This window comes from Nannobrachium achirus (genome assembly GCF_963921795.1).
Source record: "Nannobrachium achirus genome assembly, chromosome: 10".
In the NCBI taxonomy this organism is placed as follows: domain Eukaryota; kingdom Metazoa; phylum Chordata; class Actinopteri; order Myctophiformes; family Myctophidae; genus Nannobrachium; species Nannobrachium achirus.
Window position 1 is genome coordinate 6,045,071 of NC_137819.1, and position 20,105 is coordinate 6,065,175.

The window sequence follows — 20,105 nt, forward strand, 5'->3', positions numbered from 1 at the left end:
TTTCATATTCTCAAGTCTGATAAACCAAATAAGAGGCGGGGTTTCATCCTCCTTTAAACAGACATTTCCCCAAGATTAAAGGCCCTATTTTCGTTCCATGCCTAAACCCTTTATCCCTAAACTTATTTGCCTTTTATTTTACTATTTAGAAAAAAATCAGGAAACACCTTGTCTTTATATATTTAAAAAAATATATTCTGATGAGCTTCATTTTTAATTTGTGAAAAAAGTGAAAAAAGAAGCTTGGATAGAATGGATACTGTTATTTAAATTAAAAGACAACCTTAAAGGACAAAAAAAGCATTTATCTTTTCTTTTTCCTTAATGCATTGCCGAAAGATCGGATCGGGAAGGATCGGGATCGAATCGGGAGCAAAAATATTTGATCAGGATCGGGATCGGGAGCAAAAAAACGTGATCGGGGCATCCCTAGTTCAAATAGCTGATCTACCAGCTCACAACGTGTCGATGTAGATTGGCTATTTGAAGAATTTTAAATGTTTTTCAAAATCGTAAAAAAAAAGGCAAAGAAGTTTATGGATAAGGGGTAAAGCATGGACGAAAATATAGCTGTAAATGTTTATAAGTGGGATTCTGAAAAGCTTCAGCAGTATTGGAAATGGAGGGGAATATTATGTTCTAAATCAGGGGTCTTCAACAGGGGGTCCGGGACCCCTAGGGGGTCCTCAGAGTTACTACAGGGGGTCCTCCAAATCTTCCAATCCTTTTTTATATTAACAACTTGAACCCTAGTGTCCATATTCTGAGAACTCTAGCCAAAAATAGCAGATCTACAAGCTCACAACGCCTTGCGCTGCGAGGCGTTGTGAGCTTGTAGATCGGCTATTTTTGGCAAACAGGTTTGGTGTATAGGGGAAAAAGAGCAAACCAAGTACAGAGTGAAAGGTAACGTTTATTAGGTAATGACGGCTCAAGTGGTTAAATATCTGAAAACACAAATTGACATGAATCCAAAATACACTGATGATTGTGCTGTCAAAAGATGAAACTATATGGAATCTATGAAAAGGTTGTGGGGGGTCCCTGCTTCATCTCTCTCTCAACTAAGGGGTCCTTGGCCTGAAAACATTGAAGACCCTTGTTCTAAATCGTATGCTATGCAGCCATTTGAAACGGTGTTAAATCACTTAATATTAATAATATTGTGTGCTATATTTTAAAGGTGACGGTCCACCATTCACTGAAAGCTCACGCCAAGTCCCCCTTGAAAGCAGACGGCGCAAGCACAACAAATAAAATGAACGACGACCTCAAAAGGATTCTCATATCCAAGACCGTGGCAGAATTAACTGAACTGTCCAAGAGCTGCCTGACTGAGGATGCAGCCGGAACCGTTTCCAAAGGCAACTCTGTCGTCGCAGCCACGTCCCACACCGACGGTGAAACCACGACAACTTCTGACGCGCTTGCGACCGACTCCAAACTTGCCGTCGGCTCCGAAACGACTGCACCCACGTCCGAATCTACTGCGGCCGAGTTACACCTGAACCAGACCAGCTCCAGTGAAACTCCAACCAGTGGCGTCAGTTCAGCGAAAGCTAGGGTATGGCAAAGATGGGAGTCCTCATGGAAAAGAGGCATTACATTTTGTATAACACGCTTCTATTGTGAAAATAGCAGATCTACATGCTCACAACGCCTCGCAGCGCGAGGCGTTGTGAGCATGTAGATCGGCTATTTTGTCACAATGTCTGAAAAAAAAAAACTAGTTTTGTCAGTTTTTTACCCCCGTTTCTACGGTTTCTTGGGCTGGATATGGCAGCCTGGAACAGTTGTTCAGGTGCAGCTAAACTTGGCATGTTAGTAAACGTGCCACAATTAGCTACGAGATTTCTCAGGGTATAAAAGTCCATATATGGTCATTCCCAGAAAAAGAAAACAACCTTTTATGCCCATACATGGATGCCCATTTCTGATGTCATAAATGAGAATGTTAGGGTACCCCCTTATGCCCATATATGGAGATCCACAGGCATCAAACCAAGGCCCTAACTCACCAAGGCCCTGCTTGGCATTACTTACGTACGTTTTATGCCCATATATGGAGATTCCCATATTGTCAATATTAAGGACATTATTATGGATATTATGTTATCAATATTAAGGACATATATGGGAATGCCCATATTTGGTAATGTCCATATATGGGCATGTTTTGACATAACATAACTATCATGAAGGGGTCTCCATATATGAGTAACTGGTCCCATATTCATCACTGGCCAGATGGCCAAGAATTGGTCACCCTGAGGTCACAAGTCACCCTGAGGTGTCTTACTAGTATGGTCAGCACACAATCTAGTGAGTAGAATGAATGGAAAATGTACCAATTATACTTTTATTTGACTGAAATACAATCACTGAATATACCTTTAAAAGTAACTTTTATTTTCCCCCCTGGGACCCCAGGGTATGGCAGCTGCACACCCCTGCCATACCCAATTGACGCCCCTGACTCCAACTGTTTCAAGAACCACAGCCAACCCCAAACCCACCACTCGAGTCTCCAGTGCAACTCCAGACGAAACCGAATCCACCGCAACCATCTCCAAATGTACTCCATCTACGACGACCACCTCTGAGCCAAGTACAACAGTCTGCCATTCTGCTACAGTCGTGTCCAAGCCTACTGCTGCAACCTTCTCCAATACAACTCCAGACGTCTCCAAACCCTCTTCGTCCACAACCGCCTCTCAACCAAGTACAAATGCAGACTTGTCTGAAGCTCTCTGGGAAACTCTCTGGCAAGACTTTGAGGCTGCCGTCGAAGCTTCGAGCGATTCAGGTAAAGCTGTCTAGGGTATATTTTTAGTATTCAAATTATTCAACCTCAAAGTATTCGAATAGTCAAATATTCGACAGGTCAAATATTAACTAAGCAAGAGGCAAACATTGTGAAAATAGCCGATCTACATGCTCACAACGCCTCGCAACCGAGTCACATTAATACCTACAATTCCAAGTGCTTGTCAGGGTGGGGGTCCCCAGTTCAAATATGTTTATTTTGGGGTCACGGCCTGAAAAGGTTTGAGAAGCCCTGGTATAGAGCATTAACAAATTCATCCACCAGGGGCATTGACAACTCATTCTTATGACTTCCTATCTAGCCAAGCTTTATAAACTATATATTTTTTAAAGAGAAAACAATAAAAAAATTTAAATAAGCAAATATTCGACTTCGGTGAACAACGTTGAATAGTGACTTTGATGTTCGAATGTTCGAATATTTGATAAATGCCCTAAAGCTGTCACCACCAGTCCGGAAATCGTGGGGGCCTGTGATACCGTAGGTTTCCCCAAAAACAAAGTGATTTCTGACACATCCAAAACCACTTGGAAAATGTCAAACAAACACAATGTTACAGAGACATCTGTGACTGCCACCAAAACCCACACGACCTTGACCACCTGTCAGACAAGTAAAGGTGTCTCCGAGACCGGCCTTATTTATGGGCATGGCATGTGGTCTAGCTGTGCAGTCTTTGTGATCTACTGGTAGATCACGATCCACCTTTTGGGCACCCCTGCTCTACAGGGTGTCGCTCAAGGAAGATAAGGAAGGAATGGAATCACGTGACCAACCGGGCATGCGCCATGTCTGGCTATGAAGCTCACCATGGGTGCCAGAACTCGCACCGGAAGAGCGACCGCAGTTTTCCCAATGACCCTGAGCGCAATGGTGGGGGCCGATGGGCAATAGGCTTCCGCGCCCCTACCGTTGCGCTCAGGGTTGGGAAAGCCGCGGTCGCGTCAGTGAATGGAGCCGGCTTGATCAGCTCATGAACAAATCTGGAACAAAAACTATTTATGAGCGACTGAGACCTTTGTCATATAATCTGTTCAGGAATATAAAAGAAGACATATCAAAGGTATTTTTACAATCACTTGCTTTTCGATGTGCACAGTACATAATGAAATAATAATAATAACAGTAAATAATAATCCTTTCTGTCTCCTAAGTATCGCAAGATTTGGTTCCCAGACAGGAAACGGTGGATAGTCTCGCGATACTTGGCACGTTTAGAAACATACTTTTTGCTCTTTAGATACTGCTGATGACTCATCATTTTTCACACTTTTGTTGGTCCGTTTTCTAGCCCAAGGAATGTTTTTTTGTGCAATTCAGAATCATGAAAACCCTCCAGTTTGACCCCTCACATGCTACTTAAAACCGATTTTTTTCTTTTGTTATAATATATTTCCTTTCCTGTGTAGTGGAGTCAATGGGACAGTGAATATACAAATGGCCATAACATTTTTTTTTTGTGATGTTTCCGGCATAGCAGGCCTCTCATTCTGTGGACCTTAGTGACCAAACTAAATAGATAAAACAGAAATAAAAAGTGCGGCAGAACATCACAGGTTCAACCCTTTTCCTTGAGCTTTTGGGCATGTGGAAATCTGTCTATTGGTGAGCAGGGTGGGGCCTCATTGGCTTAATGGCTGATTGGAGAGCACCTTGGCCCGGTGCTTCCAGGATGCTATAAATAGCCAGGCCTTACCATTCTGAAGAGAGATCCAGGGGAGGCAGACCTGCTGTCTCTATCAGCCTTTACTCAATTATCCATGCCCATGTTTAGTTAGGTTTAACTTTACTTTCCAACGTACACCCTGCATGTTTAATTCATCCACACCACTGCATATTAACTCCACACCTCATAGGATCCTTGTGCATTATGTTCTGTTGTTAACAACATTCTTTAGTTTATTGTTGTCCTAGGCATTATTTAATAAAATATTTTTTTTAAATAAATATTTGGAAGTTTTTCAGAAAATTTGGGTCAGGATTTAGAAGGTGTTTTTAGATTAGGCCTCAGGTCTAAATGGATTAAGGAACAGGTCATGGATGGAAAGCTAATAAAGAGGATGCTGTATGATGTCTTTAGTTGTCAGCCCACATTATCTGTTCTCAGTTTTCTCATCTCTAGCTGTTTCTGATCCATCAGACATTTGCACTTCTGATCAGTTTATTTGCACTCATCCTCCACCAACTATAACTCCCCTCTGTCCATACTGTAGGTAATGAAACGAATGAAAGACCGGATCGTTTGGCCACTGGCTCCGAACCCTCACCACGGCACGCCTTGCCCCTCGCTGACACCTGGCCAGAAGGTCCGCAGAGCTGTGACGTTCAGCTGGAGAGTTCCCGGGACTACAGGACACAACCAATGGACCCTCAGGAAGCCAGAACACGTCCAGTAGCTCCTCCAGACGCCATGACACAACCAGTTGCCACTCTGGACTCGAGGACACAGCCAGTGAATCCTATGAACACCAGAACAAAGGCAGTAGCTCCTCCGGACCACAGCACACAGCCAGTGGCTCCTCAGTACTCCAGCACACAGCCAGTGGCTCCTCAGTACTCCAGCACACAGCCAGTGGCTCCTCAGTACTCCAGCACACAGCCAGTGGCTCTTCAGTACTCCAGCACACAGCCAGTGGCTCCTCAGTACTCCAGCACACAGCCAGTGGCTCTTCAGTACTCCAGCACACAGCCAGAGGCTCTTCAGTACTCCAGCACACAGCCAGTGGCTCTTCGGTACTCCAGCACACAGCCAGCGGCTCTTCGGTACTCCAGCACACAGCCAGTGGCTCTTCAGTACTCCAGCACACAGCCAGTGGCTCTTCAGTGCTCCAGCACACAGCCAGCGGCTCTTCGGTACTCCAGCACACAGCCAGTGGCTCTTCAGTACTCCAGCACACAGCCAGTGGCTGCTCAGGACTCCATTAAGCAAGAAGGGATTCCTGAGGACTCCAAGGAATGGCAGCAGGCTCCTCAGAACCCTGGCTCGAGGCAAGAAGCTCCTCGGTGTTCTGCCACACGACCCTGGCCTCCCCAGTGCTCTGCTGGAACTCATGACATCACTTCAAGTCTGTCGCTCGCGGGGATAACGATTGACAGCCGTCTGTCCTGTTACCTGAGAGCCATGTCGGAAGCTGATAGAAATCGAGTCGTGGGTGAGTGTTCATTTCTTCTCCCCCCCCCCCCCCCCCCCCCCCCCCTGTATGGGCGAGTGAAAATCCTTTGTGGTGTTGAGATGTGGTTGCAGTGGTGTCAGCAAGGATTTACACATATCGTGTGTGTGTGTGTAGGGCTGTCACGATTATGACATTTTACATGACAATTAATTGTCAGTCAAATAATTGCAATTAACGATTTAATTGTGTTTTTGTCGTTGACAATTACATTTCAGTTTGGCTTGTCGGCTTTGAATTTGCACATGGTAGATATGACACCTAACCTAAATATGCAAAGAAATGAAGGACATATTTGACAACTTTGCACTTTAAAAAGAACATTGATAGTGGAAATAGCCGTGTAGATCTGCTATTTTGAAAATGTCTGAATATATAAACAATTTTCAACATGGAAACGATTATGACAAAGCCGTGTGTGTGTGTGTGTGTGTGTGTGTGTGTGTGTGTGTGTGTGTGTGTGTGTGTGTGTGTGTGTGTGTGTGTGTGTGTGTGTGTGTGTGTGTGTGTGTGTGTGTGTGTGTGTGTGTGTGTGTGTGTGTGTGTGTGTGTGTGTGTGTGTGTGTGTGTGTGTGTGTGTGTGTTCGTTCTCTCCCTAGGTCTGAGCTCGGTGTTGGAGTACCAGTGTGGAGAGATGTCTAAGAATGAGACCCTCTTCCCGTTCTACATGTGTCGTAGCTGCCAGGAGACGGTGCAGCTCAAGCGTATCTGTGAGCACATCACCAGCATCCATCACCAGCTCAACTATATGGTCAGTACTTCTCACAATACCTGACCTTTTTTCTCTAAGAAATCAACTGAGGAGGAACCAGTCATTATTCTGACTGGCCCCATGAACTATCCCTAACCTCACACTAACCCAGTGGTTCTCAACCTTTTCAGGCCGCGACCCCCAAAATAATATTTGAACTGGGGACCACCCCCCACCTTAATGAGCACTAAGAGTTGAGACATTACATTTTGTATAACACGGTTCTATTGGGAAAATAGCAGATCTACATGCGCGAGGCGTTGTGAGCCTCTAATATTTACCAATTTGGCCAATGTTTAATTAGTCATTTTAGAGGTATTAAAAAGTCCTTAAATTGTCGAATATGCAGTACCCTACACTTCAACTTTATGTTGGTTTGTTTACTGTTGAGCGAGAGAACAATGTTGCACTTTAAGTTAACCATCTGGGGACCCCCCAAAATAATTTGGGGACCCCCGGGTTGAGAACCACTGCACTAACCTAACGTTGTGAATGATGGGATGTTGGAATTAAGAGGAACTCTTGTAATTGTGACATGCTCTAACATCTGAGTGAATTTCATCAACTTGATCACTAGGGGTCAGCAACAGATAGTTTTGCAACTGGTTTGTCAACATCGTGTGTGTGTGTGTGTGTGTGTGTGTGTGTGTGTGTGTGTGTGTGTGTGTGTGTGTGTGTGTGTGTGTGTGTGTGTGTGTGTGTGTGTGTGTGTGTGTGTGTGTGTGTGTGTGTGTGTGTGTGTGTGTGTGTGTGTGTGTGTGTGTGTGTGTCTAGCTATACTTATGGGGACTAAACGACAAAATAGTAGGTCCCCACAACGGTTAGGGATAGAGGTTTGGGTAAGGCCACAGGACTTGCATAAAAATCAATGGAAGTATATGTGATGTCAATATGTGGTGTGTGCACCGACGAGTGCCGCGCTGCGAGCTTGTAGATCTGCTATTTTTGATACACTGTGATTATCTTTTTTGCAAGTCTTTGAACAACTTACAACTGATTTAGAAGGAGGATTTAGAAGACATTCATAGAAACGAAAACAGCAGATCTACAAGATCAGCTTGTATGTTTATGTGAGTCTAGCATGGTTAAAATGGAGTTTGTAGTTACAATGGGCTTTTCTAGGAAGGGGAAGTGCCAGACATGTTCAAATATATAAATATTGAATTAACTCATACCTTGCGATCCCCGTAGAAACCGTAGATTTCCCGCTGTACCGCGCTGCCATGCCCGTAGAGCCCGTAAAGTTTAATTAGCTTTAATCATTATGAAAGGATTAAAAGTATTAGCGCAGATTTTCGCTGATTCTGGCTCTTTAGGCCCGCCCCCCTAACTGTATCCGGTCATTTCCGGTCTGGACCGGATCCAGCTTTCCGTATCCAGTCTGAGCCTGGGCCATAGTCCCGCCTCCATTGGTTTAATGTGTAACAGAAGTGGAAGCTACTCGGCCATGGAACGCTCGTTTTTCAATCGGATTTTTGCGTTTGGAAACTTTGATCCAGTCTCTACACGCCTGGATTATGATCCCCGCACATATCGTGCGTTTTGTGCGCGAACGTGTCCACGTGTTACCATAGCGCATGCCTGGCTTTTTTTCAATGTTTTTTCATGTAAACACTGGCTGATAAGCAGGAATACAGCGTGGCAACGGATATGTCTTTTTCAATGGGGTTTTTTGTATTCGAAAGCTTGTCACCGAGTCTACACGTCTACTAGATGAGTCGCGCACAGATTGTGCACGATGCGTGCGCGTGCCCACGTTAAAAGGTAAGGACAATTTGGCAGCTGCTTACTACAGCTATGTTTAAAATGGCAGAGAAATTGTTAAGCAACTTGAAAACGATCTGGGGTGCACACAGAATCCAGAGAATACCTTCAAATGTAATAATTATTAATTATGTGTTTTAAAGTGAAATACTTGTCTGCAATGGTTTAAATGCCTTCTGTTTGTTTGTCCCAGTGGAAGGAGTTCCCTCATATAATGACTCCAATCAGGGACATGGAGAACTGGAGTGAGAAACAGAAGGAGGAAGGCTATGGCTACGCCATCTACAAAATCGCCGAGCGGGAAAAGTTTACCCAGATGGATGCTGAGGTAACCGTTATTGATCGTTCATGACGTTCACCTCTGTTGTCAGTTTACCGTTAATAATCACAATTATTACATAATCAATCAATTATTTGACATAATCGCGATTATTTTTCATAATCGTCATATAGTGGTAGTGGAAATTGCAGATCTACAAGCTCACAACGCGTCGCAATGCGACGCGTTGTGAGCTTGTAGATGGGCTATTTCCACTACCAATGTTCCTTTTCTAAGTATAAAGTTGTCAAATATGTAATTTCTTTGTATATTTAGGTTATGTTTCATACCTGCCATGTGCAACGTCAAAGCCTAAAAGCCAAACAGAAATGTAATATTGTCAACGACAAAAACACAATTAAATTGTTAATCGCAATTATTTGAGAGAAAATTCGTCGTCATGTAAAATGTCCTAATCGTGACAGCCCTATATCTGAGTCTAGCCTTAACTATAATGTTATTTATGTTTTTTTACCTATTGTAATGTTTTCTCAATTTCTCTTGTCAAGGTTATACCGCTTGACAAGAGCTCATATCATCGTGTGAGAGTGGCTCCGTTCAGAGAAGGTACTTAATCTACTTCATTTTTATCCTAACAACATGTCTAACACAGTGGTTCTCAAACGTTTCACACTGGGACCCCCAAAATTATCATATTTTAACCCATTTAGGCCTAGGATTATTGACTGCTTTAACTAATGAAAAATAGCAGATATACAAGCTCACAGCGCGGCACCGAGTGCCGCGCTGCGAGCTTGTAGATCTGCTATTTTTGAAAAATCATGATTTTTCTTTGCAAGTCTTTGAATATATCTATTTAAAAGCGAACATTTGTAACTCAAATATTTGCTTCTGGGGGGTCCCTGGAACAACATATTTTGAGATGAGGGTCCGTAGCCAAATACCTGTAATTTTGGGGGTTCTTGACATGAAAAAGTTTGAAAACCACTGATTCAGAGGAAGGATTTAGAAGTCGGGTCAAAGATCGGGTCAAAGATATTCAAAGACTTGCACTCATTTTCACGATTTTTCAAAAATAGCAGATCTACAAGCTCGCAGCGCGGCACTCGGTGCCGCGCTGTGAGCTTGTATATCTGCTATTTTTCTAAGGTTAAAGCATACAATAATGGTTAAAGTGGTTAAAATCTAACGCGACTCGGGCGCGTTCCAGGTATTTGAGAGTTAACTGGGGACCCCACCACCCTGATGATCACTAAGAGTTGCGGAATTACATTTTGTATTACACAGTTCTGTGTGTAATACCTGATGTGGAATACCTGATCAACCCCTACACCCCCACCCGTTCACTTAGATCAGCCAACACAGGGATGCTGACAGAACCCTCGCTAAAAGCCCCAGGACAAAAATCCACTCGTCCGAGACAGTTTGCCCTCCTGGCCCCCAAGCTGTGGAATAAACTCACTGTCGCCAGTGTTGTACCCGAACGCGTTCAAAGAACGATCGTTCATGAACACGCTCATATTTTGGGCGAACGTGAACTGAACGTAATTGTTTTCGCTTGATGAACGATATTGTCGAACGCGGTCATTCTGACGCCCGTGAACGACGTTCGTCGGCGTTAATCGGCCGTTCATGCGGCGGTCCGCGCCTCCGCGGTCGTCTGTCCTCTGCTCCTCTCGTCTCTCTTTTCATTCACATGCTCCAATAGTAGGCACTGCACGCAGCTCCTCGTGAACGTTCCTCCGTTGATATGCGGTGCTGTCTGCACTCTGCTGCTGCACTGTTAATCTCCTCCTCGTCTCGCAAGCCTGACTGACTATACTTTGTCCTATGTGTGTTGCACGGCGAAAATAGCTGATCTGCAAGCTCACAACGCGTCGCATCCACGAGACAACGTGAGCTTGTAGATCAGCTACTTTAACCAACGCGGAAACATGCTGTGCACGAGAAACGTCTGCCTTCTAGTGGGGTTCCTTGTACATGTAATTTTTTTTTTTTTTTCTAGTGGGGTTCCTTGTACATGTAATTTTTCTTTTTATTTCAAATGTGTGTTAAAGTTTCTTTCACTTCCAATTTGTAGATTATGGTCTATAGAACAATTTTGGTTAGAGTGTCAAGACAGTAGATTGAAGAAAAATATATTTTTTGCCCTATTTCCAAAATGACCAAAATCGGAATTGTGTTTTTTGAACAATGTCTTAGTTTTCCCACAACTGCTGTGTAATATATATATATTTGTATTGCTATATCAAGTCAATACTGTGTGGGGAATCAATTGGAGTCAAATATTTGTTTTGAATATTATGATATTTCACACAATGAGACAATAACATGGTTATTACATTCAGCCCTTCACAATAAGGGTGCAGGAAGACTGGGAACTAGGCAGTGGGCACATAAATATTGTGGGCACCTCAATGTTAAGTTGGATGAAATTATTGCTGTGTGTGGTTCTATATGGGCTGAGTCAATAATTTTGACAAATAATAGCATGCAGCAACGTCTAAACATTTATATATATATAGACCTTTATATATATATATTTTCCTTTTTTTTTTTTTTTTTTTTTTGAATAGCCAAAAGTATAAAAAAAATATGGTTAAAAAAAGAACTAAAAAAGAACTATGTAGTTCATTTTGGGGAACCATGAACTTTAGTTCATAATGGGGAATTATGAACTAAAAATGAACTAGTTCATTTTAGAAGTTCTGAACTTGAACTTGAACTAGTTCGTTTTTAAAGTGAACTTTCCCAACACTGACTGTCGCACTTAGAACAACGGACTCACTCGCTAGCTTTCGCCGTGGACTGAAGACTCACCTTTTCAGACTCCACCTAAACCCATAGCACTACTGAAACACTCAATGACCATACATGAAGCTAGTTAGCATTTGTTTTTTAGGTTTTTTTAGAATCCTTTTTTCTTTACTGATTATATTGTTTTTTTAGATTGATATTCATATGCATTTGTTATATTGTCGTTGATGTTCTGACATGTTATCGTGTTTATTATAGTGATGTATTATCTGCTATTGTAAGTCGCTTTGGATTAAAAGCGTCTGCTAAATGCCTAAACTGTAAACTATTGTGAAAATAGCAGATCTACGTTGTGAGAATGTAGATCGGCTATTTCTGCATCTAATATTTGACAATTTGGCCAAAGTATAATTTGTCATTTTAGAGGTATTAAAAAGTACTTAAATTGTCACTTTAGAAATGTGCAGAAACTCTCTATACACTTAAACTTTATGTCTGTTTGTTTACTGTTGAGAGGGAAAACAATGTTTCACATTAAGTTATCATTAGATAAAACCAACATGTTTTGACCGATTTAGGTCTTCATCAGGTCAAGAACAAATTGTTGTCTAATGAAGACCTTAACTGGTCTTTCAGATAACTTAAACTGAATAAAAATGTATTCAAAAGACTTATGACTGAAACTAAATCAAAGTTTGCTGTCAAAACCAACGCTGGTCTGTAGGCATCCACATACTGGAGGACATCTTGGGACACCAGAATGTGACCTCCTCCTGTCCTCCTGCTGACCAACAACCACCAGGTGAGAACCTCTCCATCTACACACAAGCTTTATGTTCCACTAAAACAATGTTAGAATGAGATGGACATGTTGTTGTTCTGCCTTCTGTTGAACAGACCAGGGACGTGCAGAGAATGTTAGAGAGGCAAGGGGTGACATCTAAAAGGGCCTTTTGGTGAAAATATCGAAAATAGCCGACCTCCAAGCTCACAACGCATCGCAGCGCGATGCGTTGTGAGCTTGGAGGTCGGCTGTTTTCGATGCTTGATTTCTACACAGAGAGGGCAATTCTTTCGACATAAGATGCTGCATTCAAGTTCAGGAGAGTTTGGACAAGGCAATTGTCTTGAATGCTGCCTTCAGGTATGGCACGGAAAGGGGGCATTTGCATTTCTTTCACCATAGTAAGAACTGCATCCATGGTCTGGAGAGGGCACTTTTTAGACAGATAAAAGGTCTGTGTGCACGTGCCTGGAACACAATGAGATGGACATGTCGTTGTTCTGCCTTCTGTTGAACAGACCGGAGTTCACAAGACTCTCCTCTCATAGGGCACTGTGTGGAGCCACTGTTGAAGTTCATAATGTTATTGTCCTTGTTTCCAACTCAGAAGCGACGAACAGCAAAGAAAACGTACGTCTGACGAGGAGTCTGACCGAGAGGCCTCCGTTCGGCGCAGCCGTAGTGAAGACTGAGCCGACACCAGAGCAGATGTCAGACAGAACACACCCAGAGCGTCTCGCAACCCTGAACGCTCACAACTCAACCATAACAGGTGTGTAGGGCCATCACGATGACATTTTACATGACGATTAATTGTCACTCAAATTATTGTGATTAAAGATTTAATTGTGTTTTTGTCGTTGACCATTTCTGTTTGGCTTTGAAGTTGCACATGGCAGATATGACACATAACCTAATTGTACAAAGAAATTACTGACATATTTGACAACTTTATACTTGAACGTCATTGATAGTGGAAATAGATGGTCTACAAGCTCACAACGTGTCGCATCGCGATGCATTGTGAGCTTGTAGATATGCTATTTGCACTCCTTTTCTGAAAGTGTTTGAAACTATATTAACATTTCTCAACATGGAAACGATTATGACAATTATGCAAAATAATTGTGATTACCTCAAACAATCGTGATTAGACGATTATGTAATAATTGTGACAGGCCTGCAGGTGTGTGAGGTCAGCATTACTCCCAACACATCATAAAATGTTGGGAGTCTGATTGGTCTAATTGTCTCTCTGCTGTTTCCAGTCACCATTAAACAGGAGGTGAAACAGGAAGACCACGCCCACAGCTGTTTCTCTGGACATGCTGGTAAATATACTGACGCCTACTGGAACACAACTTGTTTAGTTTTTCTGATAACCCTGCTGTTTTTACTAACTGCACTATTATAGTTTCTGCTAGGGAGCCGCTCTCCATTCTGACATGCTGCCATTCAGACATTGACTTCTAATTGTCTGAGTGGTGGCACTTCCATTATAGAGGTTAGAGGGTGCCATGGCATTGGTCCGAAGGTTCATTAGTCCGAATTTGTTAAGAATACTATGCCTAACTCTAACCTCAGTAACCCTAACTAAATTCGGACTAATGAACCTTCGGACTTATGGGCAGTCCCCGGTTAGAGTTAGGTATAGGGTTAGTATCGGAATGGGGGAATGTCTGAATGGCAACATATAGGAATGGGGGAATGTAACATTTGTGCTGAGATATCAATGGCTTTTTTTTAATACCTTCTGCTCTGACTTGATTATACACCATGTTTTGAATTCCATACTTGCCTTTTCCCAGTCTTAGGGCAGACACTAAAACCACAAGGCTACTGAGCTGGTTTAAACATTTGAAACCTAAGGTGTACATCTTTACTGTATGTATAATGATTATGACTATTATTATGATGTGCAACACTCCTATACCTCCCTTTGTTTGACATGCTGGAGCCTCAGGCTTATATCACATTTTCTGACATGCATCCACTTACAGTATACTGGGGACATTGTATAAAGGTGACACACAGGGGCGTCAATTGGGTATGGCAGGGGTATGCAGCTGCCATACCCTGGGTCCAGGGGGGAGAATACAAGTTACTTTAAAATATAAATCCATGTATGTCTCTTTGTCTATCTGTGCTGGTTATGTTGTTAAATTACATTAAAATAACTACACATGCAAAATTTAACAAGGTATTATAATTATATTCTCCACACTTTTATTCTCCCCATCTTGACAGAATAGTATATTCCCGGGTTCTGCAGGTCAGCTGCACAGGTGACATCATTATTGTTAATTGTGCCACGTTTACTATATTATGCCAAGTTTAGCCGCACCTGAACAACTGTTCCAGACTGCCATATCCAGCCCAAGAAACCATAGAAATTTTTTGGGGAAAAAATAGAATGTACTTCTTAAAATAAATGTATCATGCCTGTTGCTAAGGTATGGCAACATGACTGGTGTCGCGCGTGCAAGACACCAATCATGTTGCCATACCTTACCTTTTTCTGAACTGATGCCACTGGTGACAGCCAATCGGTGAAACTGATGGGTCAGGTTAGTTAGGCAGTGCCCCCACCGGCTTCCCTGAAACGCCAGGGACACTTCGCACCACATTTTGTTTCTGCATCGCCTGGCCAATCAGTAAAAAAAAAAAAAAAAAAAAAGTATCAACATTTGTAAAGAGAAAAGTACAAGAAATAATAGCTGGGTAAAAAAAAATTAGGTGTAAAGCCATCCACCTAAAGTGAGAAAATAAGTGGAGGCCATCATAGTCAGTCACGGTGAAGTCCTATTCACCGTGACTGACTGGTCTAGATCGACCAATCAGTGAATGGGGTGATGGGCCGATCTGTCTGAAAGTAAAAACAGGGAGATGTGTCGGGGTTTGCGGTGGATAGCTCTTCACTGCGAGTAATGACGTAATGTTGTAGTTTTACGACTTAAAAAGACTACACTGCGGTGGATAGCTTATCACCGCGGTGCCTACTATGATAGGGGCTTGAGTGTGAATTATAAAGCGAGCCCACAGTTAACTCAAAAATAGCACCACTCACTTCACAGTGGGTGTGATTTAATTTATTTTTTACCTCAAATACAAATATTGACCCCTTATCTGGAACTCCTGTGATGATGTTCTGTTCATCACACAGTCAGAAAGATGAATGGGCCTGCTGGCCATCTGTGTTCAGAGTAGGGCATTCACCAAATATTAGAATATTAGAATATTCGAATATCAAAGTCACTATTCGACGTTGTTCACCGAAGTCGAATATTCGCTTATTTGATTTTTTTTTTTAAATTGTTTTCTCTTTAAAAAATATATAGTTTAAAAAACTTGGCTAGATAGGAAGTCATAAGAATAAGAAACCTTTTTAGGCCGTGACCCCCAAAATAAACATATTTGAACTGGGAACCCCCACCCTGACAAGCACTTGGAATTGTAGGTATTACATTTAACGTGACACAGATAAATATTGTGAAAATAGCAGATCTGCATGTAGATCTGCTATGTTCACAATGTTCGCCTCTTGCTGACTTAATATTTTACAGTTTGGCCAGACCTGTCGAATATTCGACTATTCGAATACTTTGAGGTCGAATAAATCGAATACTAAAAATCACTATTCGTGAATGCCCTAGTTCAGAGTAGATTTTTTATTTTTCTTCCTATCACCAAAATAAAAGCCTGGGTTTCCGAGGCTAAGAGTAGATAAACACAAGGTCACGCTGATAAAGCTACAATCCTCAAAAATCCTCCCACTAGTAGCTGTATGGAAGCAATGTTCAACAGCCTTGTGTAATGAATATGTCTCTGGCGTCTGTTATGTATCCCAATTATTATTATTTTGTATTTTTTCTCCCCCCCCAGAAATGAGGGAAGCAGTGAAACATGGTTTGGATTACGTGTCGCTGATTGAAGATGGAGAGACGGTCAAACGGAGAAGAATCGAGGGCCCTTCAGGTCCTTATTCAAACGTCTCGTCGCCTGCCGGCCTGCGTCCCTCTCCGGCGCTAAACCAAGAGGTCAGAGTGAAAACGGAAACCACGTCAATACCTACAACTCTGGATTCTCTGGTCACGCGCCGTGAGCCTTCACAAATGCAGCGTGAGAAGGTTTTAGAGCTGAACCTTGAATGCCCTCCAACAACAAATGCAACATCTACCCGGCCATCAACCACACCTAGGTTCATAGATTCTTCACTGCTTGGACGTGAGTGTCCCACTCTCCAAGACCAAGAGGCCAGAGTGAAAGTCGAACCCGGCCAGTGTCCCTCTCCCCAAAACCGAGCGGAAGCAGAAAGCACATCAGCACCTACAGCTCTAGTGTCTCAAGCGCCGCGCTGTGAGCCTTCACAAACGCGGCCTCGACCTAAATTAGAGCAGATCTTGAACTCCCTTACAATATTGGCTTCCTCTAACTTTATGCTTGAATGCCCTCCAACAAATCCAGTCTCGGCTGCATCTACTGAGCCGTCAACCACACCTTGGTTCATAGATTCTTCTCTGGCCGAACACGAGCCACAGTCTGAACTTAACTCCGCCCTCTCTGAGGTCAAACAAGCCTCACCGCTGCCGATGTTGACCCCTGTGACCCCTTTCTCCCTGTCCCCTCCAGCTAACAAAGACCTGCCCCCTAGTGAACCCATAACATCCATCGTCGACGTGAACGACATTAGTCGTTTTATATCTTCGGTACGAGCCGAACAATCGGGGAAGGATGTCCCGCCCGGCCGAGCAAGCCCCGAAAATGCCATTGAGATAGTGACCAAGACTTCAGCGTCGACCCAAACCTCTGTGGGTCACGTCAAGCCCAGGATGCAAATGGACTCAAAGTGTCGAATTGCGATCGCCAAACCGAACCAAAGTGTCAACGTGCTGAAGCGGAAACTCGCGAAGCCGAAGCCTGCAGCGGACGACGACATCTGGGACTACGAGAACCGGCAGTTCACGCCAGAAAGCTGCAGGGGTGCCGACGTCATCGGTGACGACCGGTCTCTGGAGATCTGCTACAGAGCAGCCGACCCTGCAGGTGAAGACGGTCCTGTCACCTCCAACCATCCTTCAGCCAGGGCTGCCCGCTCCACTGAGCTACAACCCTGGAGAGACCAGACTGTTCAGTTCAACTGCAATCTGGACACGACCTCAGCCACAGTCAGGAATCCAAACAACACAGCTCAAGTGATGCAGGCTAGTGCATGTCCTCCTCCTTTTCATATCGGGGTCGGTCCATACATGGGCGGTCCCGTCACCGCGGTGAACCCAGACCCCACTAACCAGCAGTTTAATGGTTATGATCACAGAATCAATCAGCCCACCGTATCAACGGTTAACACCAGTGACTCCCTGCCTGCTGCGGGCTATGGCCCCCCATCAGTTTACCCTTACAATCAGGTCACCCAGAATTTTTATTTTCCACACGGGTATCCGTACGGACCGGGGCCTGCGGGCGATTCCAGAGCTCCAGAGGAGCACCCAGCTGTGTTCTCACAGTATGAAGACTACAGTGATGGCTCTGCTGGAGGATCCTACCCAGTCCACACTCCAGAACAATCATGGCTTGACTTGCAAAGACAACAGCAGCCGCCGCCGCACTAATCATCCGGGTAACGATGTCTCTTATGTGTTGTTCACCAGCCACAGTTTAACCCATTTAGAACGGGTGCACATTATTGTGTATCATTATTTTATGCTTTAACTATTGAAAAATAGCAGATATACAAGCTCACAGCGCGGCACCGAGTGCCGCGCTGCGAGCTTGTAGATCTGCTATTTTTGAAAAATCGTGAAAATTTGAATTTTGACCCGATTCTATAAGTGTCTTTTGAATCCTTCTAAGTTTTTTTTTTAAAAACCTACTGTATTTTTCTATGTCAGCAATCTGGCCAGCCATCGTCAAAGAAAAGGTCCTTTTCACTTGTAACTTGGAGCTCAGTTAGTCTGTTCTTGAGAGACTACTATGTCAGTGGTGTATTTGGCCACGGACCCCCATCTCAAAATATTTAGTTCCAGGGACCACCCAGAAGCAAAATTTTAGTTACTAACGTTCGCTTTGAAAATGCGTATATTCAAAGATTTGCCCACATTTTCACGACTTTTTCAAAAAATAGCAGATCTACAAGCTTGCAGCGCGGCACCGAGTGCCGCGCTGTGAGCTTGTATATCTGCTATTTTTCACTGGTTAAAGCATTCAATAATTCTAGGCCTATTGTATGGCTTAACTGTGGACATAGTCTTACTCTTACTCTGCTATAGCCTGGAACCAGACCAATCCGCCTGGGCAAAAAAACGTGCCCTTGGTGAATATGGGTCTGGCCCCGCTCAATTGTGAATCCATTTCCTCTCCCCCAAAGATTTGGGGGACCAATCAGGGCCCAGCAATTGGTCTGGTCTAACCAATCGTGTCCCGAGCCATTTCTTTAACCCACCCCTTGGAAATTAAAATTCTGCTCGCGAGTCCAGACTAAAATCCCATACGCAGTGAGGAATTAGTATGAGCAATGCCAGGCTAACTCTGCTAGTCTCATACGTTAATATCAGCCTCCCATTTATTTATTTTTTACATTTTGAACCGTGCGTCTGTGCCATACTTCAAAGAAACTTCGGGGGAAAAGATTTATTTTGTTTAAGAAAGATATTGTTTATGCCTGAGAGGTTGATGGATTTATATTTAAAAAAATATATATAATTTTTGACCCACTATGCCTGAAATGTGGTTTTCTAGGCAGGTTGTTTAAAAGAGCCACACTGTATATTATTAGGCCTAATTTGTTTTGTTACAGAGCCAGAAAGTATTGTCAAAATTATTATTTGTATTACTTTTTATCAATTCATAAATTGATATTTGAATGTAAAAAATATATATATTATTAAATGTATTGTTTACCAAAATGTACATTTCTGTATTTTCATACTTTTTTACAATAGGCCTACAAATGGGGCATAGTAGCCTACAGACTGTTGAATTTTATGTTGCGCACATTATTGACTTCTTATTTACTCATTATTTAACCACTCTGTTTGCAGAATAAATAAATGCATTGCTTTATGATAAAAAAAAATATTGTAATATATTTGTTTAGCAAATGTATAAAATCTTGAATCTTCATTTATTGTTTTTGCCTGTTTCCCACCTTGTGGAAAGTCTTTCACAGCTGGGATCAGCTACAGCAGTGGTTCTCAACCTGTGGTTACGTTTTTATTGGAGTCACCTAAATCAGGGGTTCTCAAAGTGGGTGACGGGGCACCCTGGGGTGCCGTGACGGCAGTTCAGGGGTGCCGCGAGATCATTTGATAATATTTGCCCTGTATGCCAGAAGGCCAGCCCCCCCCCTGACTATACTTACCGGTAGGTGTAACCTAACAGAGTATTTCTATATTGCAGTATTGATACTTTAAAGACCCAATGAAATGACTATTTGGGGTATTTTATTTTGAAGTTTCAGTTTGAAAAGGAAGCCTGTGTGTTTCTGAACCTATCCGAGGTGACCAGCCCTTCAGGCGATGGGATTTAAAATCTGAGTAATGGGAGTAATGGGAGCCAGCAATGGGGAAACAAACAGTTGAATGTAATCAAAGGTTCATTTATATGCAAAAACTCTGTCATCACTTTTTGAATTTCTGTTCACAGGAAGTAATTAAGAATGGCCTATTTAGGGACCGATATAAATGTACACAAAAATTGTTTATTTTCTATTTTTTTGGCATCTAGTGTTAGGTATGGCCATATTATCACTACAGATATGCTCTAAAAGTGTGAAA

General features: G+C 42.9%; 2 protein-coding genes across 8 annotated transcripts in view; one reads left to right on the forward strand and one right to left on the reverse strand.

The window, feature by feature from the left end:
- Positions 1-19,391, forward strand: part of LOC308293361 (uncharacterized protein) — a 196,317-nt gene extending 176,926 nt beyond the window's left edge. For all 7 annotated transcript variants that reach the window (XM_080735840.1, XM_080735834.1, XM_080735838.1 and 4 more), the window contains 10 exons: positions 1,184-1,564; positions 2,431-2,806; positions 5,041-5,979; positions 6,597-6,748; positions 8,706-8,840; positions 9,341-9,398; positions 12,274-12,351; positions 12,941-13,105; positions 13,602-13,664; positions 16,216-19,391. In XM_080735840.1, coding sequence (XP_080591966.1) covers positions 1,184-1,564; positions 2,431-2,806; positions 5,041-5,979; positions 6,597-6,748; positions 8,706-8,840; positions 9,341-9,398; positions 12,274-12,351; positions 12,941-13,105; positions 13,602-13,664; positions 16,216-17,942 — 4,074 coding nt within the window. In that variant the 3' untranslated portion in view covers positions 17,943-19,391. The remainder of the gene's footprint in view (positions 1-1,183; positions 1,565-2,430; positions 2,807-5,040; positions 5,980-6,596; positions 6,749-8,705; positions 8,841-9,340; positions 9,399-12,273; positions 12,352-12,940; positions 13,106-13,601; positions 13,665-16,215) is intronic.
- The window catches only part of LOC308293363 (uncharacterized protein), a 525,181-nt gene that overhangs the window by 288,701 nt on the left and 216,375 nt on the right, over positions 1-20,105 (reverse strand). The window lies entirely within an intron of this gene.